General features: G+C 46.5%; 1 protein-coding gene across 4 annotated transcripts in view; it reads right to left on the bottom strand.

Annotated features, from left to right (window-relative positions):
- The window catches only part of HERC3 (HECT and RLD domain containing E3 ubiquitin protein ligase 3), a 109,657-nt gene that overhangs the window by 79,684 nt on the left and 5,539 nt on the right, over positions 1-24,434 (bottom strand). For 3 of the 4 annotated variants that reach the window (XM_030564845.1, XM_030564843.1, XM_030564842.1), the window contains exon 2: positions 11,873-12,137. In XM_030564845.1, the coding sequence (XP_030420705.1) occupies positions 11,873-12,098 (226 nt within the window). In that variant the 5' untranslated portion in view covers positions 12,099-12,137. Of the gene's footprint in view, positions 1-11,872; positions 12,138-24,434 lie in introns of those variants that run through there. The other variant, XM_030564844.1, reaches the window with a different exon arrangement.

Genomic DNA, 24,434 nt, shown 5'->3' on the forward strand with positions numbered 1-24,434 from the left:
AGAATGAACAAGAGGTTTTCAACAAAAGAACAGACAAGAGCAATGGGAAAAAAACTGTCTTCACACGTTGTGATCACAAAACCTGGCAAACTATTCAGAGACTGAGTGGATATTCCAGTCTGGGCAAGAAGGAACACCCAGTCACAGCAGACTCCACTGCATTTCAGCTGGTGGTCAATGGAAGACATCCTAATCAAGACAAAAGTTTTCAGCCATGCAGTTCAAATGATGGTTCTGGAGAGATAGCTGCTCTACGTGTGGAAACAAACCTGATGACTCCTTTCACTGATCAAAATCAAGATCACACATCAACTGCAGACTACCAAGGCTCCTGGTGACATCCACAAGGTCATCCAATCATCAAAAGTAGGCTGCTTTGATTTCTGAATTGTTCTACTTAGCACAATCCCAAAGTCTAGTGCAGAGCAGAGGTCATAGCTGTTCCCAAGCCAGGGAAATCACTGATAAACCCAAAGAGCAACTGACCAATTTCTCTACTGTGTGTTACCTATAAACTGATAGACTAATCCTGATGTGGAATAATAAGGTAGTTGATCTCAGGACTTGTCTACACTACCCGTCGGATCAGCGGGCAGAGATCAATTTATAGCACTCTCCTGTCAACTCCAGTACTCCACCAGAAGGAGAAGCGCAAGCGGAGTTGACAGGAAAGCATCAGCTGTCGACTTACCGCAGTGAAGACACCGTGGTAAACAGATCTAAGTACGTCAGCTTCAGCTAGGCTATTCATGTAGCTGAAGTTGCATTATCTTAGATCAACCCTGTGCAGTAGTGCAGACAAGCCCTCAGCTATCTTGCATTCAGGCTGGATTCAGCGGGGACAACACATGCAAGATTAGGTACGTTGTCTGACTCAAGACACAGAAAATGCGTTTGAGTCAGGAAAGAAAGGTGGTGTAGTCTTTACCTGATGGCAGCCTAGGACACTGTGTGGCACACTGGGCTGATTGTCAAGCTCCTGTAAGTTATTCTTGGCCAATGGTTCAGCTCATTTGAGAAATTATTATTAACTGAAGATTCATTCTGCAAGTTGGGAAAAAAATCAGTCACTTTAAAAAGTCTCTGTAATGGCCTTCCACAAAGGCCAGTTTTGGCTCCCTTTTTGTTCGCTATATACTCACGCAACCTTCCTGAAATGCAGGCCCAGAAGTATGCGTATGCTGATGACATTTGTATTGCAGACACTGGAAATGATTTCCATAGCACTGAAGGGAATCTTAGCCAAAACACTTTTGACCACTTATTTCCAACAATGAAGACTAATCTTTAGTGAAAACAAGGCAGAACCAACTATTTTCCATCTAAACAATCGTCTTGCCAATCAACCCATCTATATTGGTGTACAAGGATGGTTATTTCCATTTCGACCAGTTGTCACATTCTTGGGAGTAAAACTAACTGTAGCCTGACATACTGGCCCCACCTAGAACACCTGAAAATGAAGGTCTCTTCTCATACTGCCTTGATATGAAAACTATCAGGAATTCCCTGCAAAGCAGACACTTGGGGCTTTCGTATCTCTGCTTTGGCCCTGTTGTTTGCTCCAAATGAATACTGCTCTGCAGTTTGGGAATAAACAGTCACCGCATACAGCTTAATCAACACAGAGTTGAAGTTAGCCACTAGTATTATTAATGGGTGCTTGAATTATTCACCAACCTCCAGCCTGTATGTGCTAGCACACGTAGCTCCGCCAGACCTTCAACGAAGATGCCATTCCTGTTAAGTCTGCCTGGAGAACTGCGACAGCTGAAATCAACCTGTTACAGCTCCGGATGACCGACAGCCCCTTTTTCAGACAGGAAACGACACACAATACCAACTCAAAAGTCCACTCATATTCAAAGGAGGAATCCCACCCCTGCAGACTGAGGTGTGCTGCTATGGCTGATCTCTCAGCATCCTTTCCTATGGCAGCTCACACACTCTTGGACAACAGGGTTACTGGCCCTTTACCGTGCATGGATGATCAGCACTGGCCAGGGAGCTGAAAGCTATGCTCTTATTGAATAGAAGCATCAGTGGGAAAAAGAGAGTAACACACTAAGTAAATTCAGGATTCCATCTCTGCACCCACCTCCTTCTCCACTTGATCACAGATTAACAAACTACTCTCTAGCTCAACCAGGGTTTACCTGCTTTGAGGGCTGGTTGGACATGTAGATTAAAGGGATCAGACATCAACACTATCATCATCTACAGCTTAAAAAAAAAAACCAACGAGCCTCTGTCCATGTACTTCAGTCACGTCATCGCCCAGGAGGGTGTGTTATGGTGATTACTGAACACCTTCTCCACAGTATTTGGTATTTATCATTGTGGGCGCCTAGGTACCCAAGCTGAAGGACCATTGGTCTGCTGTAGTATGACAACAAAGAGAACAATGTTCCATGGCAGGGGAGTGGGTCTTAGCTCTGTCACAGGTTAGACAAACCTGTCAGGGATGGTCTAGGTTTCCTTGGTTCTGCCTCAGCATAGGGGGCTGGACTTGACTTCTCAAGGTCCCCTCCAGCCCTGCATTTCTATGATCATTTCTCTTAGAGCTGCTTCCCTCCCCGCAGTGCAATCCAGATCACTTTCACAAATACTGCTCAAGAATATCCTACTACTAAGAGAGCAGGGGGATTGAAAGCAGCATTTCAGACAGTTACTGACATTTTGATGACTTAATGACTTAAGTAACCCTCAGCCCTGAGATAGACTGATGTCATTTACACACACTCCAAGTAATATGAGACAGTTCCCTGGTGTGGACTGGCGTTTACTCTGACCCCGATTCATGGATCGTTCAGTTAGCTAAATTCACGAGAAAGCGCACTCCAACCAAATTGTTGCTTTAGCAAGGTACGTAAGAGAAGAAAGTGGTAGTTTGAGGAAGTGTAGGATGTGCAATGAGACAGTGATTTCACAGCTCCCAGATAGATACAGTATGAAAGCAGCTTGCTGTCTCCGGAACCATCTAGTTAAAAAAAAAAGGGGGGGGGGTTCTTGCTGTAGTTCTTGTGAATATATTCAGGCTGTTTGGAGAAAACGTCAAAATGCTGGACATTCTGCCATTGCCATAGGGCTAAAGTACAAATGAGTCATAAAAATATCCGAGCTAAAACATAGGCTCAATGCAGAGTTCAGGGAAACTCCAGTCTTCTCCTGTAAACACAGTAAAAACATTGTGAAGTTCAAGGCTAAGCAATTCAGTAATTTAATAGTGGTTGTTCAGTGGAAAAGCAGCGGCAAAGCATAGAAATATGCTCACCAGCATCAGTGCAGGAGTAAGGCCAGGAAGCTGTAATGATATTACATTAAAGAAACGAACAGAATAATTTAGTTTTCTTTGTTTGCACAACATTCAAAAGGCATTCTAAAAAGAGTAGAGACGAGTGTTTGTAAGCTTCCCTCCCTTAGACAGGTGGTTTAAAGGGTAAGCCAAGAGATAAGACAGAGCAGCCTTTCACAGCCACACTGTGCGTTACCGAAAAGGAGGGAATGCCAGATCCTCTCAGATGCTGCTGCGAACCTTGAATTGGTCTGAGCTGTTTTGGTTTCCAGAAAGAGATCTTATTTAGAAGGGAGCGTCTGGAGTGAGCCAACTGATTATCTTGACGAGAAAAAGTACTTTGTTCGTGGTTTGAGTGGAACTGAGGAACTGTAGAATGCCGGTTTACATCCGAGGTTCCAGTTGTTGGAGTAATTACCAGGCCTCTGGGACATTTCATGTCTTGCCAGAAGAGAAACAGCAATAAGCAAGTGCCAGGTGGATTACAATTTTCCTTCAACTTGCTAGAATCTGTCCTATTGCTCCCTTAGCTAAGAGTTAAAACTCGCGCACAATTTTCTTTATTGTCTCACTGGAAAAACAAAATGAACTTTAATAGGAGTTTATACACTTTGGGCGGGGGGGAACTAGGGTAAAGGGGACAAATGATGTCAAAATTGAACAATCAATAAATTATGGGAGGGGCAAGTTTTACACGAAAGTCACTCAAGTAAAGGTGTGTTGTGATTGTGAATGATGACCTGCAGGTGTCCTTACAGGGGTAAAGGGGTTGGACTGTTTTCTGAAGGGAGGTTAACTTTTTCTGTGGTTGCAGAAGAGATATTTCTGACCACTTTAAGATACTTTTCCATCTGCAATCTCTGATTCTTAACAAGTTTAGTGGTCCCAAAATGGTTTGTGCTGCTCTGCTAAGGTTTTCCTACCCTGGAAAAGTCACGCAGGACAAGACCGTAAGATAGGAGCATCCTCTGATTTGACAACTGACTCCTAAAAGCAGAACCACTGTGTTTCTGTTGCAGAGAGCGCAGAATGGAGAGTCTACAGGGGGACCATGCATTATTGCCTGTGCACTGTGGAGTTCTATTTTGCAGTGCAGAGGAGACACCAGAGAGCTTGGAGGCAGGGCAGATACAAACCAGGAGAGCAGAGAGCAGATCTGCCACAGGCCTAAGGAAGTGCACTCCTGCAGCTCTGAGCTGCACTGACATTTCCTGTGTAGGCAGGGGGAAGAATCTTCCAGATTCCCTTTAGCTCCCTCGTGAAAAGCCTCTTCTCTCAGGCTGCATGGGTGGGAGCACCAAGCCCAGCAGGTCACTGGCGCTTAAACCGCCTTTATTTCCTCTCTTTCCTGTTTCAGTTTGTCTTTCTGCAAACAAGAAAGGAAACTGACGGGGGAGAGGGGAGCACAGCTGCAAACCAACAACCCTCCCAATTGTGCCACTGCTGCCATCCTGCCAAGCGGCTCTCCAACTTACCCCACTGCTCACCCAATTCGTACAGTCACCAACCCTGCCTTCCCCCAGGCACTGCTTTCCATCTGGGAACTGCTCCCTCCCGTGGATGCTTCCAGTGAGTGCAACGACTCCCGTTCACGCTCCTCCCACAGTCTAAATGAAGCAGCCCTGGCACAGCTAACTCCTCATCCAGCTGCAAGAGGTTAAGCGGGGACCAAGCATCCACACAGCCTTTCCATTCAAGATACACATCTGTTAGCAGGGCTCTGGAGCGAGCACTGAGATTTCCGGACACAGCTAACGCTGTACTGGAATTTAGAATAAGTGCAGTTCAATTTGCAGAGTACAGGCTGTCAGGGACAGAGAAATCCAGGGGATATGTATCATTCTGTGGATATTCCTACAACTCTCCAGAATCCTTTTTTTTTTTTTTGAAGTAAAGCTTAATTACATGTCAAGCCCTCAAGCTGCGTTGATAGCCTACACAATGCAAACTGACACACTGATGCCCTGTTGATCTGCAGCTCTACAGGCAATGGTGGTAAGGGAAGCATGGTTTTCTTTGCTTCCTGTTGCTAGAGGAAAGGTGCAAGCCTCCTTCTCCAGCCCACCCCAACCCCCATCTTAACATTATAGGTTCTCTGAGACATGGCCCATCTGAAAAAGTGGGGCCTTGTAGGACGTGAAGACCAAGGACCCACAACATCAAATGGAGCTGCTGGTACCATACCTCCAGGTACAAGGAAAAAAACTTGAATAAACAGAGCCTGTGTCTTTTAAATGGCTTAGCACACGTCTGGTGCGGCATGAATAATAACACAGCATATCGTATGTTGGGATGGTGCCCAAACGGTGTGGCCGTACTGAACCAACAAAAGAGGATTCGGGGAGCAAAATCTCTCTCTTAGCATCAGGCAGATGGCAGAGGTGAAACTGACTGGCTCCATACTGTAGGTATGATCAGTACTGATCTTTGGGTCAGCAAATATGTCCACTTGAAAGCAAACAACATATGCAGAACATTCTGAGTGGAGCATGGGCTGACCGGGCATCTCGACCCTGTTGAAGGCCATCACACAGGGGGCTGAAGTGAATGATTGATAAGGGAGTGAATGTGGGTTAATGTTCAGTTGGCAACACTTTGCAGTCTCCTCCTAAAGTATTAATTAGGTAAAAATTAGTAGCCACACGCCCATTGGGGATGCTTTTAAGACATGTGACTCCTTTGAGGAAAAAGAGTATAAAAATCAAGTAAATTAAATTACTGTTGGAGAATTTCTTAATTGACGCTTAAAGAAGCAATGCTGCTAGACAGAGTAGCCCAAACTATGCTTCATGGGCTCAAGTAGGACTGTGAGCCAGAAGGGTCTCCAGGCAGCCAAGGCCTGGCCTCGAGGGAATCCAAGACAGACCAGAGGGCTGAGGAGACCAGACCTGGAGAGAAGTCATCCACAGAATTTGGTAACCACTTTCTCTGTTTGCCAAGCAGGAACTGTGTCTGGCTAGCACAGGCCTGTTTGTGTATGTTTGTGAAAGAGAGGCTCGCTAAGAGGAATGTATCGCTCTTACTGTATAGTTCTTTAATGTCTAACATTGGAGTTATCTGCTTAATGTAACCCTTTACCGATTGCGTAATTCCTTCGCGAATAAACTGCAGTGTATGCAAATTAATTACTGTGGACCTTTTAGTAATCTACTCCACTGAGAGTCATTGAAGACCCATTCGGGGTCATAGCCCCCTGGTGCCAACACCATACACCCAGCAAGAACCCTTGCCTAGTGCCCCTCAACCTGTTCTGACACTTCCAGGCAAAAGCAACTGCGGTTGAAGCGACATGCCCCTTTCGGCAGCCGCACGAGCTGTGGGTCACGCTGGGCAGCCAAGGTGAGATTGGACTCTAAGGAACCCATGCCAAAGGAGAAAGAGCTTCTACACCCATGGGTGACTCAGTCGAAACTTACAAATTAAGTCTTGGGAGCACATTTACATCTACTCCAATAAAAAGTCATCATGTGATGTTGGAGATGTGTCAGACATTAAACTGCTAATTCTCGGGGCGGGGGGGGGACGGAATAGAAGAGCACAAAGAGGAGGAAATATACCCTGTCTTTCCAGAGGGTCCTTTCAATGGGGCTCTTCCACTTCTAACTGCTCTGCTCTGCCTATTCTGCACAAGTGGTCGAATTAGGGAGAAGGCAGTTAGCAGAAAAGAAGAAATCTCTACAAGTTCTACTCTGACAGCCTAGCCCCAGTGGGTCTGAAACCCCAGACTGGAGGGAGGACCAGAGTCCAGCCTGTCAGATTGGGATTTTACCTGCTGTTCCTGTATGATTTTTGTATTACAGCCACGTGCCTGCCTGAGGTGATAATCCAGCCCACCTCTTAACTAACCAGAGCCCTATTGCATCTCCAGAGCTGCTCTCTGAGAGTGTGGGACACTCATCCAGGAGGAGCTACCTGAACACACAGACATCCTACCGTTTGATGTTTAAGGATATTGACAGAAGGAGGCATTATAAAGTGACCATCTAATTGATGGATGCACAGATGTGGGGCAGGAGAAAGCACTAGTCAGCTGGAATTAGGAAAGGGACAGAAAGTGGGACATTCAGAAGTGCTCAGTGCTGGTCTAACTCTGCTCGCACTGAAGTTGCTGGTGAAACTTCCATTGATTCAGTGGGAGCAGAGTTAGGCTGATGTGCAGCGCTGTTGAAAGTCCCACCCAGAATTTTGCTAAAGAGCAGATGTCACCAAGGGAAGGAACCATCTTGGATGTGACGACAGGATGGCACGATCCCAAAACGCTAGTGGAGATTTTTCATGCAGCAACTGCAAAAAGCTCCCACGGGGCGATAAGAAGGGGGAATGGGAATCTCCCCTTAGAGATGCAAACTGCTTGGGGCCTGATCCTACCCCACTGAAGTCACCGAGTTTTTCCCCACTGACTTCAGAAGGCTCAGGACCGCCGAACGTTTTCCCTGTTCTCTGAGACAGCAAAGCCGTGTGGTAGGGCAATGTAAATCTTTCCACATTCCAGGTGGGGCTTGGCAGCTGCCCTTCCAGCCGAGGCAGCCTGGGAGACACAATAAATCTGTGTCTATCCTCTGGCCAGCTTGGGTTCAACGGCCTCCTAGGGGACCCTACCCACTTCTGGGGGTAACCCAGCCAGCCACAAACCCACTGGCATACCTGGGATCACAAACTAATTGCACTGCTTCAGCCACAGCCAGGTTGTGCCAATAAGCTAACAGGAGTTTGAGTACATATTGGGCCCCAAAGCCTAAATCAATGGAGAGTGCAGTAAAGTAACAGCACTGGCAGCCCTTTCCAGCAACGCTCAACAACTGGCCACCAGACTTCCCCAGCTACTTTTCACGCTGCCCTCCAACTACACACATGCAGGTGCTAAGATCGGAAGCAGATGCAAACTTGTTACACAGTCCCTCCCCCGCTAGCAGCCTGGGACGCCAGCGAGTATACCCATTCCTCACTTTGAGCAGGGGGTTGGACATGATGACCTCCTGACGTCCTTTCCAACCGATATTTTATGAAAGCGAAGCCTTATTTATGGATTCACAGTTTGCTAACAGAGAGTAGGACAATAAGCCATGTCATTTCAATGTCTAGCCATAAAAATCCGGGGAAGGGCAGCCGGAATACCCAGTTCCTATCGCCCTTACTCACAAGTTAAGCTTAGTAACTTGGGCCCTGACCTTGCAGGCAGGCCTCCTGCAGCCAATGGAGCAGCAGGCTGGGAGCCTTCAGGAGTTTTAAAACCACTCTCACCATTCAGACTCTTGTATGTGTATAAAGAAACTAGGAATCTGAGATGGGAAGACGCTTTCCTTTCTTTTCGAGTACTGCGCTCCTGAGCATCCCCAGCTACTTTTCACGTAGTTAGCACTAAACTCTGGAGAGGTGCGACCCAAGGCACTGCTTTGAACCATAGCATGAGCGACACAATGACTTACAAATGACACTGAAATGCTCTCAGAGAGCATGTGGTTTGGGTAACGTTTTCAAAAGCAATTAAATATTTGAGATAATCAGCAGTAGGAGCAATGGCTCTGTGGTTATGCTGGAGAGGTGAACTTGGGATCAATCCAAGGGCTTCCTATCCCATCCTCCCAATCCCATGCTGCAGCCTTGGCAAAATCTTTATGGGAAGCAGCATGATCTAGTGGACAGAGTACCATACTTGGATTCAGGACAGCTGGATTCTATTCCGAATGCAGACACTAATATGACCTAGGGCAAATCACTTGACCTCTTTGTGTCTCCGTTTTCCCTCCCACCATTGCCTATTTTGTGAATTTGGACTGAAAACTCTGTACAGTCTGTCTCTTATTATGTTGCCATATAGTACCTTTGCACAGAAGACCCAAGCAAGATCAGGGTGCCGTTATGTGAAACAGCAACACAACTAATCAATAAGATCTGTGTGAAGAAATATTTGCATCCAGCTGAATAAAAATGACCCAAGTGGTTACTAAGCCACACAAGTGTGTGATTTTTAAATTTTAGTCTCTGATTCTCAATGGGATTTTCAAAAATGCTGCAGTCACAGAGGAGCACAAGTCCCACTGAAAGTCAGTGGGACTTGTGCTCTTAAGTGACTTAGGCACTTCTGAAACCCCATCCTCCATAAATAACAAATTGAAAAATAAGTTGTAGGACCAAAGAAATTGCAATAGGACAAGGGAACGCAACCATTTCCAAGTCACCCACCAACTTTTTTTTTTTATTTGGGCCACTCCCTACTTTACAAAATGAGTGCGGCTCTTTGTTTTCTGTTTTTATTTTATTTAATTTGTTTTTGGGAATGTATCCGTGTTTATTACTACAGCAACAAAAACAGGTCAAAAATCAGTGGAAAAATCAATTCATAATTTTTCTGGGTAACTATGGGGGGTTATTTTGGTGGCCGGAAAGACTGGGGGGAAAAGTATTCAGTAGAAGAAAGCTTTGATGAATGAAATTCAATGTGGTTTGCTGCAGAACTAAAACCAAACTCAAAACACACCACCACCTCTGAGTTTAAGAAAACAATATACCTCTACTCCCCAAATAAAACTTTTCATTTCAATAAACAGTTTACTGTTGCAGACTTAGAACTATTGGCCTATAAATATTTACATTTAATAACTGGGCCACACCATCTACAGTGCACACACAACTTCATCCTTTTCTCCTGTTTTTGTTTTTTTTAAATTTTTGAATACGTCCTTGTGTTCTGAAGCGTATTGTGATTACAGATTTTTGTTGTCTTCCTATTTTAGTGTGTCAGAGCTTTAAACCATTATCTGCTAAAAAGTTCAAATGTCTCCATGGCAGCTACCTGAGTTACTGTGGATAGGCTGCTATTCATCTACCTCAGTCAGAGCTAGCGTGGGTATGAATGCGTGAGCAGGGGAATCACATCTCTACCTCGCAGGGCAGCAATAGCCTTGACCTGGATTGGGGATGCCTGGGAGGGAAGTGTTGGTTTGGGGTTGTTTTTTTTAAACCGTTTAATATTCTGTTTTCAGTAAAAATCACAGCCAAGAAATCCAGCTCTTTGGACCACACTGGAGTGAGAAAGATATAAAGCAGCTCCAAGCAAACTGGGATGTTACTGTTAGAGAGATCAGTTTTACAAAGGTCTGTAACGCCTTCCAAAAAGATAAAGGTAAGGAGATTGACCCACCCTTGTGGGCACATGGGAGGGGAGGGGTTGAGAACCCACAAATTGTAAACCCAGGCTCTGCTGGCTAACACAGAATGGGGAGGCAAGTGTGTGTGTGGACGGGGAGAATATCTTGTTCCAGAGGTGGAGGGACAGGGACAGACTGTGGCACAGATTCTTCTGAGACTCCTGTCAGATGGGGTCCCTACCCCACACAGGCATAAAAGGGGTTAATCATGCCCTGCCCCAGAAGGAGCAATGGAGGTGAGTCCTTGTGTGAAGCACAGCCAATCAGGGAAGAGTTGTAGGGAGCAACCAATCCGGGCCCAGCAGGCTCAGATAAAAGGGAGCTGCAAGGCAGAGTAAGACCAATTTCTCTCATGGAGCCCAGAGATTAAGGACCATGTCACTGAAGGACTGAGAGAACGAAGCAACTTGGACAGAGCAGCTGCTGGCAGGAACCAGGGAAACAAGATGGAGCTCCTGGCTGGCTGCTGGGACTGAGCAGCTGAGTGCCCTGAGGTGAAGGTGAAGAAGGTGCTGGGGTCATGCGGAAGTGGCCAAAGGAAATAGAGTAGCATTGACGGAGGGCACAGAAGAGCAGCAGGAGACTGCTGGTTACACGGTCCCTGGGACAGCCCGGGTCCCCACTACTCGCCACTGGGGAAGTGGCTGGCCTGTTGGACAGCGAAACACAGATGATGACCTAGCCGGAGTCACAAAGAAGTCACTGCCGTTATGGAAACTGAGAGGAGCTGCTGGCAGGAACAGAGACAGAGTGCTGGTGTGCAGACCACAGATGTGAGTGTCGGCCTCGAGCTAACCCCAGCTCAAGGAGACACCAGTCTGGTGATGAAGGCCGTACCCCATGACGCCCTGCTACAGGGTTCTCAGAAGACACCCTCTTGTCTAAAGAAACCCTGCTATCAGCAACTGTGCTAAAAATAGGCTCACTCCCAAATAGCAATGACCAAGCTTCCACTGATACCACAAGGCGCAGGAGCAGCCCCCAGGGTTGCTCCTAGCAAGACGTCAACTCCTACACTAATGATTCTGGGTAACACAGTAAAGTCTGAGAAGCAGGGGAGAGCCCTGTAACTAACAGCCCTCCCTTGCTACAACACTAAGAGAAAGCAAGTCACATTTACACAAAGTAGGAAACTTCTGCCCCAGATCATCTACACCCGTATTGACGCCTCTACCATTGTGCAATGCTTCGATATGTCACGGTTATTTCTCTCCCCATCCCACCATTCTATAGCTATACATTCCGATAACCAAACCCATCTTATTCAGCACCCTAATTCTGTACAACTAAGCATGCCCATCAGCTCCAGTCATTGCTGAGTCACAAAGAATTCATACAAGAGTTTTCGCATGAAGAATCAAACAAACACGTGCCCCATCACTGCAACTGGTGTTTGAAGTATCAAAAAAAAAAAAAAAAATCCATGTACCTGGCTTGCTTCCCTCTCTCTGATGGCCTAGCTGTCCTTTGGTGTTCAAGCCACATGTGTAAACTTCTCCATTCTCCAGTAAGAAAACAGAATGGTTTCCTCCACAAGCCACTTCCTTGATGTTTCGGTCGTGAATGAATCCATACACCTGTGGCTCAGGGATGATTGCTTGGAGATTGCTACCTATCCCAGGCTGGCCAAAAGACCAACATCCCCAACATAACATTTTGTCTCCCTTCAGCAAGTCATGTAGCCTTTTTCCTTCCTGGGGAAGAAGAGAAATGAAAAGTGATGAATAAGTGATGCAACCACATCCTGTTCTCAGAAGGAAGCGGAACCAACAGAAAAATATTTCCTGTCTAATCCCGTCATGTCTGTGTATTTGCTACATGGATTCACCTTTAATCCTTACCAATAAATAGGGCATTAGACAGTAGAATGAGGACTCATGGGCTCCACTCCCGCTCCGCTATAGACTCAGTGTGTCACAGCTACTGTGCCTTATTTAGCTGCCCTGGCAATGTATAAGACAGGGATATGGTGCTTACTTTTTAAAGTGTTTTGAGATCTAGCAGGGAAAAGCACTATACAAGAGTGCTAAGCATTGTTAGACAAAACTATTCTTCCTCTGACCCTTAAAAATCCACTACAATGTTCTAAACTAATGGCTCAAAACACAGCAGTTTATAACTGTATTGCAGGGGAGGGATGGCTCAGCGGTTTGAGTATTGGCCTCCTTAAACCCATAGTTGTGAATTCAATCCTTGAGGGGGTCATTTAGGGATCTGAGGCAAAACTCTGTCTGGGGACTGGTTTTGCTTTGAGCAGGGGGTTGGACTAGATGACCTCCCAAGGTCCCTTCCAACCCTGATATTCTATGATAGTGCAATGTTTTGGGCAATTACAATAGACCACCTTTTCAAAGGATGATATCTGCAAAGAAGTTATTTAAACAGGTCCTGATTAGATTGATCTCAGTTATTTACAGGGTACTGGCCACGTGCAATACCATAGTACACTACTAGTTGAGAAATCCAGGCAGAGAAGGGAGCTGCACTACTAAGCATAACCAAAACACGTTTGTGTGCGCACACGTCCTCCCACCCACCCCAAGGCCATGAAATGTCCAGGAGAAAGGGTGCACCACATACAATTCCCATGGAGCATCACAACAACAGTTTAGCACCTCAGAGAGCTGTACAAACAAGATACTGATGTGAAAGTGACTTGCCCAAACCCGCATACTAGAACACCTGGCTTCCCATCCTCTGTTGAGTCCACTAAACCATCTAAAAGCCAGTACCTTCAAAGAGAACAGTAACATGGGACAAAGAAACAAAGACAGACAAAAGAGGAAGGAAAAAAGAAAACATGCAGTTAGCCAGTACTTGACAATGCCATAAGCCAGGGGTGGCCAACCTGTGGTTCCAGAGCCACATGTGGCTCTTCAGAAGTTAATATAATGATAAATAATAATAATAACAGGAGATATACCAATCTCCTAGAACTTGAAGGGACCTTGAAAGGTCATTGAGTCCAGGCCCCTGCCTTCACTAACAGGACCAATTTTTGCCCCAGATCCCTAAGTGGCTCCCTCAAGGATTGAGCTCACAACCCTGGGTTTAGCAGGCCAATGCTCAAACCACTGAGCTCTCCCTACTCCCCTATTAAAGGTCATTATGGCTAGTCCCCTGGCTTCACAGCAGGACCAAGTACTGTCCCTAACAGATTTTTCACCCCAGATGGCCCCTTCAAAGGATTGATCATACAGCCTTGGGTTTAGCAGGCCACTGCTCAAGGCACTGAGCTACCCTTCCTCCCCCAGTGCAGCACCTTGTATAGGCACCGACTCCAGGGATGGAGCTACAGGCGCCAAATTTCCAATGTGCCCAGGGGGGTGCTCACTGCTCAACCCCTGGCTGTGCCACAGACCTTGCCCCCACTCCACCCCTTTCTGCCCCCTCCCCTGAGCCCGCTATGCCCTTGCTCCTCTCTCCTTCCCCCCAGAGCCTCCTGCATGGGAGGTGATCGGGAGGTGCAGGGAGCGGGGGGAGGCGCTGATCAGCAGAGCTGCTGGTGGGTGGGAGGTGCTGGGAGCAGGAGGGAGTGAGGGACATATTACTGTGGCTCTTTGGCAATGTGCACTGGTAAATTCTAGCTCCTTCTCAGGCTCAGGTTGGCCACCCCTGCCATATGCCAAGTTCACTCCTGGTTTATACTGGCAGCAGCAAGAGAAACAATCTCTCATTCCAGAAGCAACTGTGAGATTTTTTGTAAATTCTCCCATCAGACCTAATCTCAAAGTATTTGGGTCATTTGTTAAAACATGTTGCACTAACAATAAAATTCCACCCCTGAAGCCTCAGAGAACTCCTTTGTCTGCTCTAGGAATACAACAGGACTGACTCAAGGATACTATTTTGGGGGAGGGAGGTGATGGGGGAAGAGAAGGAAATAAATAGCCTGGGAATCGAAGCCCTAAACATTTGAGTGCTCATCTCTCATCCTATTTTGGCTGAGGTCAGCTGCGGTGACCTGCTCTCAATTCCACTAAGGCAGGACTGAGAAGGGTGGAGTTTTCTCCTGGAATGGGTATGGGACAGTCCCTTCCTGGGTTGCTTTAAAACATGCTGCAAATCCCATTTGTCTTTGTTGGCCTTTTTATTTAAACTTTCAGGGCTGTTCCCTTCCAATCATTCCCCCCGCCCCAAATCCACCCATGGTATAGACTAAATCATCTGCACCAGTAGGGAACTGCTCCTTCTGAACAGTGAAAGTCGCCTGTCAAGATTCCTCCCGTCCCAGCTGACAGGGCTTTGTCCACCTGTGCAAACTGGTTCTTCCATGTATTTTGGTTTTTAATTATACTGGACATAGATGCCGGGTGAAAGACAACTTGCACAGTAGCTGACACTAAAACAGATCCCAGCTGATATGCACCAGGCAGTGATAACTAAGTGTACCACAGCAGTTCCCTAAGAACAGGCAATACTGCAGCGCAGTAAAAGCGGTGAGTATAGATTTTTGATGGTTTGTTTTTCAAATGATATCTACTTGTATTAAACTCACATTCCCTCTCCAAGAAGCCCATCATCCAACCTCTGGGTAGCAACAAAGCCAGCGCGATCCAGAGTGAGGCTGCAGCTTCAACATTCGCTCTGGGACATGACTCTCTTCCCAGCATGCAACCTGCTTGACAGCTATCCATACAACAGCAGCCCTACATGTCCAAGTCCAAAGTCTGTGATAGTGAAAACAGCTGCTGCTCCACTGACTATAAGAGTCACACCAACATTAAATTTGGTCTCCAGCATTTGTTTACACAGGTAAGCTACACTGATTTCTTATATTACCTATATATAAATCTTCTGGGTGTGTATGTAGGAGCTGGACACACACACACACACACACACACCCTGCTCCCCAAGAGTTGCAGGGCTATGGTTTGGGGAGAGCTGGCTATCTTGTTTCCAGCAGCTAACGTTAAAAATTAGATTGAATAATTATTTCCCCTAATTTAATTTTCCATGTAAGAATTGCAGCAGTTGCCACAGGGATGGCAAGTGATTGACAATTGGAGGAAATGTGGCCACCAAGACCATCTCTTAAAATGGGATCCATGCAATGAAAAAATTTGGGAACCCCTGTAATATAAATACAAATTAGGGTCCAGATTTTCAAAGGGCCTCAGCCCCCATTTAGCCCCATAAATTAAGTGGCCAGATTTTCAAGTGCAGAAGAACCAGCAGCTCCTACTGAAAACAATGGGAGATGCTGTGTACTGAGCTCTTTTGAAAGCATGGTGGTATAACTGACAACAAACATGAGTTTTCTAAACAGTTTTTAGGAGGGCACTGCAAAGGGCACCTTTGTGTCTCTCAGGCTTTTTTACTGACACTTCCCAGGAAGTGCTATATTTGCAGGAAGCAGAACAAGACACAAATGCAGCGTCTATTTGAAAGAATGACAAATCAGAAGATTTTCCAAAGGTCCTGTAAGTCCCGGTCTGTTACTGATTTATTTCTAAGATGTTGTGCACTTTAAAGTTTAAATTAAAATTCTTTGTTTTTTATAAATGCATTATGCAAGAATGCTGTAAGTTTGGTGTGTCATATGTTCAAATGGGCACAATGTTTCCTGTATACTTATCCACAAGACTCAAAATGGAAGCTTCCTGCTCCACTGCCGATTCTATTTAATGTTTTTACTCTTCCTTGCCATTAATGTCGTGAGTGGAAACTTCATGTTGTTTTGGGAGTTTGAGCTGAAAGCTCTATTAAAAAAAAAACTTTGGCCTTGTCTACACAACACAGTTTTGTCGACAAAAGTCAGCTTGTATCGACAAAACAATGCAGGTGACCGCACTGAAATGCTTCTCCCACAGATGTAACTCCCCTGCTATGCCAACATAATAAAACTGCCTCGACGAGCGGCTCAGAGCTTTTTGTGATGCAGTTAGAGTGACGCAGTGCCAGCATAGACTTGTGGTTGGTTATGTCACCCTAATTGGACACATGTCCCTCGGCCCGTGCCGCTTCCTGCAGCTCCCATTGGCCTGGAGCAGCAAACCACAGCCACTGGGAGCTGCAATTGGCTGAACCTGCAGGCGCGGCAGGTAAACAAACTGGCCCCACCCACCAGGGGCTTCCCTGAACAAGTGGCGGCCCTAGTTTGCGAATCACTGCAGTAGTGGACTGTTTTGAGCACTATCTCAAGAACTGGCCTAATCTGATGACAGTTTGTGAACAAAATCGTGAAAAAATAGATGGCACTGTCACAGCCAAAGTTCTCAACACTGGGCTTCAGAGAAATGTTGAACACATGCTGAGTACTCTGAAGCCTATTTCCGTAGCCTTGAAGAAAATGCAGGGAAATAGCTGTTTTATTGCTGACACTGTTGAAATTTGGAAGTAACTGAGTGAGATCTTAAAAAGAGATATATTCAATGACAGAGCTAAATTACAAGCATAAAAAAAACAAATGAGGCAAGCACTATCTTCATCTCATTTTCTTGCAAATATTCTCAATACTCGGTACCAGGGTCAAACCTTAACTGACGAAGAGGAATTGGCTATGACATGGACATCCAGCAATCATTCCTCCATAATATCAACTATAATAAACTTCAGAGCTAAGGGTGAACCATTCAAGAAATATGTTTGCTGATGACAGGGCTGCCCGGGGGGGGGGGGGGGCGGGAGGGAGGAATTGGCCCCAGGCCGCAGACCCCGCAGGGGCCCTGCGAGCCCTGCCTGGCGACGGTCCGGGTCTTCAGCCGGCATTTCGGCGGTGGGGGGCCCTTCAGTCACTCCAGGTCTTCAGTGCCGGGGGGCCCTTCAGTGCTGCAGAAGATGCGGAGTGACTGAGGGGTCACCCCGCCGCCGAAATGCCCCACAAGCCCTGGCCCGGCGGCAGTCCTGGTCTTCGGCGGCAGGGGCCCTTCAGTCGCTCTGGGTCTTTGGCAGCATTTCAGCGGTCGCTTAAGCAATCGGATTCAGAGACTGTTGAAGTGATAATCTTACTTTTAACAGCAGTAGCTTCTCTGCTAGTGTAGAAAGAATATTTTCTTCCTTTGGACTAATTCATTCCAAACTGAGAAATCGTTTGGGACCCGAAAAAGCAGGAAAGTTTGTTTTTCTCTTCCAGATTATGAACAAACAGGAAACTGAAGGTGAAGATGACTGAGTTAGCTGCAGAAGCCAATATTTTAAGTTTCTCATGTTGACCTGGCTGACATAGTCGATTTAATTTTTGTTTTTTAAATATTTCATTTAACTATTTTAGTTAAAAACAATTTTAACAAGAACAAACCTGATTTTAAAAAACTTGAATGTTTAACTAAATTAAAAAATTCATATGCTTGTTTTGTTAAAATACTATATGTTTGCTGTTGAAGAAAAAAAATCCAGAATAGATAACATTGTTGTTTTAGTTAAATAAAACAGTTTAAATGTCTGTCTGGCGACGGTCTCCTTCCAACACAACATGGCAAGAAAATCCTCCAAATATTAATGATTAACTTGTTGAATTGGAGAAAGTTCACCTCCCAATGACTTCATAAATATCTGCTTCAATTACCTTTGGTAAATGAAATGACAAAACAATCATTCATTTTCTGATATAGCTGTAAAACTCATCTGAAAGGTTTTCAAAATAAATCACTTTAGAAATGTATAGTGAGTACCTTCTAGAAATGAAATCTACATCTATCTCTGAGTTGTGAAGAATATGTATTAAGGTTATAACAACCAACAAGAATGCACTTTGATTTGGAAATCCATGATTAAATTGAGTTTTTCTGACTAGTGATTTAAATCAATTTGATTTATATCAAATCCACCCTGATGGGCGGTGGGTGAAGCTACTGCTTGGTGAGGCTAGCTCTCCAGGCCACCAGTTCTTCCTGTGGCCCCACCCATACTCCATCCCTACTCTACCCCAGACCCTACCCCCATTCCACCCCGGCCCCGCTCTCTCCCTCCTGTCTCCCTCCTCTCTTTCCTCCCCCACTCTGCTCAATCCCTTCCAGCTAAATCCCTGAACCCAAATGAAGCAAATCACATTTGAAAAAAACACTCTTCTGCAATTTCTTTCTAAAGAAAATGGAGCCTGTTTTCCACTGCATGCCAGATGGTGAAGACTGGACATGCAGAAGGTACCTAATTAAAAGCACTAAACTTGGGAATAAAAAATGTCGGTGACAGGTTTTCTGATATGCCCAGAAGTTTGTCTGAGATTTATTTGCAAAAACTTTGTAGTAAGGGTGAGTCAGCTGTCTTGCTGATTACAACATTAAATATTATGGAATACATGATGTAGCTCTCCTCTGTTTTACATTTTCTTAATCAGTATTTCTAAGCTTCTTTTATATTTTAAATGTACTCTTAAGCCTTCATAAAATAATCGTTCCAGATTACTACATATTTAACTCACTGAAACAACTGAAAACATTATTTTAAATTAATCCATCACAGAGGTTTAGTGTGTTCATAACAATGTTCATTGCTCTTAGAAAAATTTACTTTGTGTGATCTCCATAACGACAGACGTTTATGAAATTTCACCAACTTTAAAAAAAAATTTCCAAAGATTTTAGGCATAACAAAGGATTTTATATCTTGCTAGGTACTGATTTTGCTGGAGGGTTCTCTTAAAACTAGTTCATCAGATAGTCAGAAGTAAAGAAAGGGAAACTCTTTGTCCAGCTACCCGGAAGGAAAGGGGTGTTGTCCCTTGAAGGGCTCTCTTCAACAAGGGTGGAGGTGTGTGAAGGGAGAAAAGGATGGACAGAAAGGACAGGAAGACTTTGGAAGCAAGTTTTTTTTACTACAGTAAGTAAAATTTAAATGTGTATTTTAGATAAGGGTGGTCTTTTGAAGGATTTATTTAAAAAATTATATGTCTGAAGATCCAAGCATTTAAGGCTAAAGATGATTGTGCATCTAAAAATCTATGCAAGGATTTTTTAGAGATGTGATTTTATAATCTTCACCAACTCACTAATGAAATATTTTAAAGCAAATTTTAAACTAAGCTCCTGTAGACTAACATGTTCTGAGTAAATATTACAGTCATGCACAACTGTTTTGCCCAGTAAATTCAGAAACTGTCAGTATATACCTGCGGGTTGGCAAATGCTTCATTACCACTTGAATGCCTCTTTAACAGTTTCAATGTTGTGCTAATAGGTCTAGAAGGCTGGAAGGCTTTTTCACTTTTAAGTTACTAGATCCCCTCCAGACTCAGAATCACCATGCCGCGGCAGCTAGCTGTGGGAGTCTGCAGGAAGAGTCAGAACAGAGATATGAAGAGCTGGGAGGGTGGACACTAAGAATCAGTGGTGCCTCAAATTTTCAGGTGCCCTGGGGGGCCCCGTATTCTGCGTATGCCTAAGGACGGCCCTGTGTCCCACAATGCTCATCCTGACTGCTGTGGTCAACAGTTTGAACTCCATGCCCTGAAGGTACATAGGTATGCACCCCTCCCCCTTTTGAAGCCTGGGAATTTTTGAAATTCCTCTCCCTGTTTGCTCTGCATGGACCGTGCACAGAGCACCTTCCCAGCAGACCATGCCAGCTTTCCACAGTAAACCCACTCCCGCATGGAGAACACCAGAGCTGTTGGATCTGGGGTAAGCAAACTTTTTGGCCAGAGGGTGGGTGGGGAAATTGCATGCAGGGCCATGAATGTAAGACTGGGGCAAAGGATTGGAGTGCAGGAGGGAGTGTGCTGTGCAGGAAGGGGCTCAGAGGAAGGGGTTGGGGCACAGGAGGGTGCAGGGTGTATGAAGGGACTCAGGGAAGGGGGTTGGGATGCAGGAGGGATGCGGGGTGCAGCACGGGGCTCAGGGCAGGGGGTTGGGGTGGGGCTCTGGCTTGGTACCACTTACCTGGGGCAGCTCCGGGGTGGCAGCAATGCACACCGGGGCCAGGGCAGGCTCACTGCATGCCTGCCCTGGCCCTGCGCCGCTCCTGGAAGCGGCCGGCACCATGTTCCTGCAGCCCCTGGTGGAGGGGGCACAGAGGGCACCGTGCGCTGCTCTCTCCTGTGGATACCTCCCCCCAGGCTCCCTTTGGCTGCGGTTCCCTGTTCCCGGCCAATGGGAGCCGTGGGAGGCGGCGCCTGCAGGCGAGGGCAACATGCGGAGCCCTCTTCTCCACCTCCTCCAGGGGCCACAGGGACGTGGTGCCGGCTGCTTCCTGGAGCAGCACGGGGCCCACAGTGCCACGGGAGTGGCAATCCCATGGGCTGGATCCAAAGCCCCAACAGGCCAGATCTGGCCCATGGGTCATAGTTTGCCCACCCTTGGTCTATGGGATTGTAGCTTCGCTCCAGCTGTAGGAACTTTGATACCTACGGGCTGATTGCTAGTGGCATGCAGAAGAAGGGGCATGAAAGGGACATGCAGCAGAGCCTGAGCATCTACACAGCGGGGGCCCAGCAGAAAAATTTGTTAACATACACCGAAATATCCCAGGAATCCTCCACAGAGATGTCCAGGAAACTTTCCTGTAGGTACTCTGCAATCCTCTGCCAAAAATTCCTTGAAAGAGCTGCCTTGTTTCTCCCCACTGCTGTACAAAACTTTGCCGCACCACATGACAATAATTTCTGCAGGGACCAGAGCGGCACATAGGCGAGCAGCATACAGAGCTGGTCTGAAGCCACATGCAAGCAGGAGATGTACCCCTGCATCTTAGGTTACCCTTAGGAGTGAGATATTGGGTTCGATTATCCTAGCCTGTGGAAAACGGTAACAATATTCAGAAAAGTCTCCCTTGGGGCTTCTAGTTACTCCCTTTGGAAACCACCCAGACTCTTAGTCCATTCTTTCCAATATTCCCGCGCCTCCTGCTGAACTCACCGTATTTGGGGCTTGTGCTGACCCATGTGCTACCCAAGGGACAGTGAGAAAGAGGTGTGTGTAAATGTTATGATTCACAGCTGTGAGCGCACTCACAAGACTGTCACTGTTCATTATTTCTTTGGTTTCTGCAGATGTGCCCTTGAGGACCCACTCCTCCACACCGGTGAAGCGCCACCGTAAGATAAGGCAGCGAACTAAGAGGAGTAAGGAGGATATGTTTCATGAAGTGCTGCAGTCAACAGATACAGCACATAACGAAATAAGAGTGTGGAGGGAGACAAGTAATGAAAAACTCAGGATGGATACCCTGGAAAGGAGAGATGGGTAGGGGCAGATGATGAAGCTATTGGAGGACCAGACAGAGATGCTCAAGTCCCTCATCACACTGCTGTCAGAGCACAAGTGCCCCTGCAGCTAATACAGAACTCCATTCCATGTCCTCCCCAAACTCCCCACCACATTCTAAGCATGTTCCCGGTCCCTCACAGTAAGCCTTGCACTCAACTCCGAGGGACTGGTTTCACAGTGAAAGTCGGAGTTACACTCAGCTGTGAGAGCCGTAACTGAGACTGTTCCTCATTTCTATGTCCCTAGTTTGACAAAAAAAAAATGCGTTTTGTCCTGTTATTAAACTTTCTTCTTTGATACAAATTGACTTTTTATTTGTGTCATACACACGTTAGTCAGTGCTAACATTTAAACACGGTGGCTAAAGGCAGGAACATTTGCTCACTACAGTTAAAGCTGAGGAAGCAAGCACTACAGGTACCATTCAAGGCAGCAAGTAAACAATGCTTGGCCAAATGTTTAGACACATTACTGGGAATCACGGTCAAAATGCTCTTTCAAGGCTTCCCTGATTCGAACAGCCACACACTGTGCCCCTCTAATTGCCCTGGTATCTGGCTGCTCAAAATCAGCAGCCAGACGTTCAACTTCAGCGCTCCACTCCTGGGGAAACTTTTCCCCCTTCACTTCGCAAATATTATGCAGAATACAGCAGGCCGCAATGACCATGGGAATATTTTCCTCATCGAGGTCTAACCGGCCAAAAAGGCAGCGCCAACGACCTTTTAATCGGCCAAAGGCACGTTCAACGATCATTCGGCACCTGCTGAGCCTGTTGTTGAAGCGCTCCTTACTGCTGTCTAGTTTCCCAGTGTAAGGCTTCATGAGCCATGGCAGCAAGGGATAGGCAGGGTCTCCCAGGATCACTATGGGCATTTCAACATCCCCCATTGGGATCTTCTGGTCTGGAAAGAACGTCCCAGAATGCAGCTTTCTATACAGTCCAGTGTTCTGGAAAATGTGTGCATCATGCACCTTCCCTGACCGCCCTGCGTTGATGTCAGTGAAACGGCCCCGGTGATCCACCAGTGCCTGCAAGACCATCGAAAAGTAGCCCTTTCGGTTGATATACTCCCTCGCAAGATGATCTGGGGCCAAAATTGGGATATGAGTTCCATCTATTGCCCCTCCACAGTTAGGAAATCCCATTGCCTCAAAGCCATCGATTATTTCCTGCACATTACCAAGAGTCACAGTCCTTCGTAGCAGGAGGCGGTTAATGGCCCTGCACACTTGCATTACCACAGCCCCCACAGTGGACTTGCCAACTCCAAACTGCTTTGCGACTGACCGGTAGCAGTCTGGAGTTGCCAGCTTCCACACAGCGATCGCCACTCGCTTTTCAACAGTGAGGGCAGCTCTCATTCTGGTATCCTTGCGCCGCAGTGCTGGGGCAAGCTCCGCACACAGTTCCAGGAAGGTGGATTTGCGCATCCGAAAGTTCTGCAGCCACTGCTCATCATCCCATATGTGCATAACAATGCGATCCCACCACTCAGTGCTTGTTTCCCGAGCCCAGTACCGACGGTCCACCGCGTGCAGCTGTTCCGTGAATGCCAGCAGCAATCTTGAATTATTTGTTTCCATGGCAGCCAGCAGGGCAGGCACCACCGAGTCATTCTCTCTTTCGCAGTTCATGAAATAATGCAGGACCAGCCGTGTTGTGTTCATAACGTTCATCACCACAATGGTCAGCAACTCAGGATCCATGCTGTTAGACAGAGATGGCGGGTGCACAGTTTACAAGGGCTGTTGAAAAACGGCACTAAACGAATTTGGAAGCCCATGGAATGATGGGATGAAAATAAATGCATCATGAGATGGCGAGCATGCCTCCCCATGATGCATCACAATCCATTCCCAGAGCTCCCAGAGGCAGAGAGTGACAAGTTGTACAGTGGGATAGTTACCCACAATGCAACGCTCCCTCTGTCGATGCAAGAGCAACGACTGGGACACACTTCATTGATACAAGGAGTGTTGTGATGACGTGCACAACCAATGTAATTAAAGCGGCTTATGATCGTCAACATAACTTAGGTCGACTTAATTCTGTAGCGCAGACAAGCCTTTATCCTGATGACCACCATGTGGAAATCTTCAGGACAGGCAATAGGTAAAGGGAAATATATATATATATATATGCCTAAGTTTTCAAAAGTGATTAGTCATTATGGGTGCCCAACTTGAGACAGCCCTAGGACATGGAATCTGATTTTTCCAGAGGTGCCATCCTGTGAAAATGAAAGCCCCCAAAATTGTCTACTATGGCAGAGGCAACATGTAGTGGAGGCATGGGGGGTCAAGTGCCCTCCCAGATTGGCCTGGTGAGGTGGGAGAGCGGCTCTGTCCTTCTCTCCCTGTCCCTCCCCCTGGCATGTTCGACTGCTCTCCTTGGCAGCCAGGTGGGGAGTGAGACAGAGTTGCTTCTGTCTGAGAGAGCTTCGCTGGGAGGCAGCGGTGGCTCACTCCAGGCCCGGGCTCAGCTGCCGGGGAGAGGAGCCGAGCATATTAAGGGAGGAGGGACTCGTACAATACTCCAACTGAGGCCTCACCAATGCCAAGTAGATCTTATCAATTGCCACCCATGTCTTACATACAACATGCCTGGTAATAAGCCTCTGACTGCCAGATGCTGAGATGGATGATAGGGAAATTATCAAGTGATCCATCCCCTGTTCTGTTCATTCCCTCTGGGGTACCTGGCATTGGCCACTGTGGGAAGACAGGATACTGGGCTAGATGGACCCTAGCCGGAGCCCCTGCACTCCAACCCTCTAACCCAGCCCGGAGCCCCTTCCTGCACCCTGAACTCCCCATTTCTGGCCCCATCACCAAAGCCCGCAC

Source organism: Gopherus evgoodei, chromosome 5 (assembly GCF_007399415.2).
Source record: "Gopherus evgoodei ecotype Sinaloan lineage chromosome 5, rGopEvg1_v1.p, whole genome shotgun sequence".
Lineage (NCBI taxonomy): Eukaryota > Metazoa > Chordata > Testudines > Testudinidae > Gopherus > Gopherus evgoodei.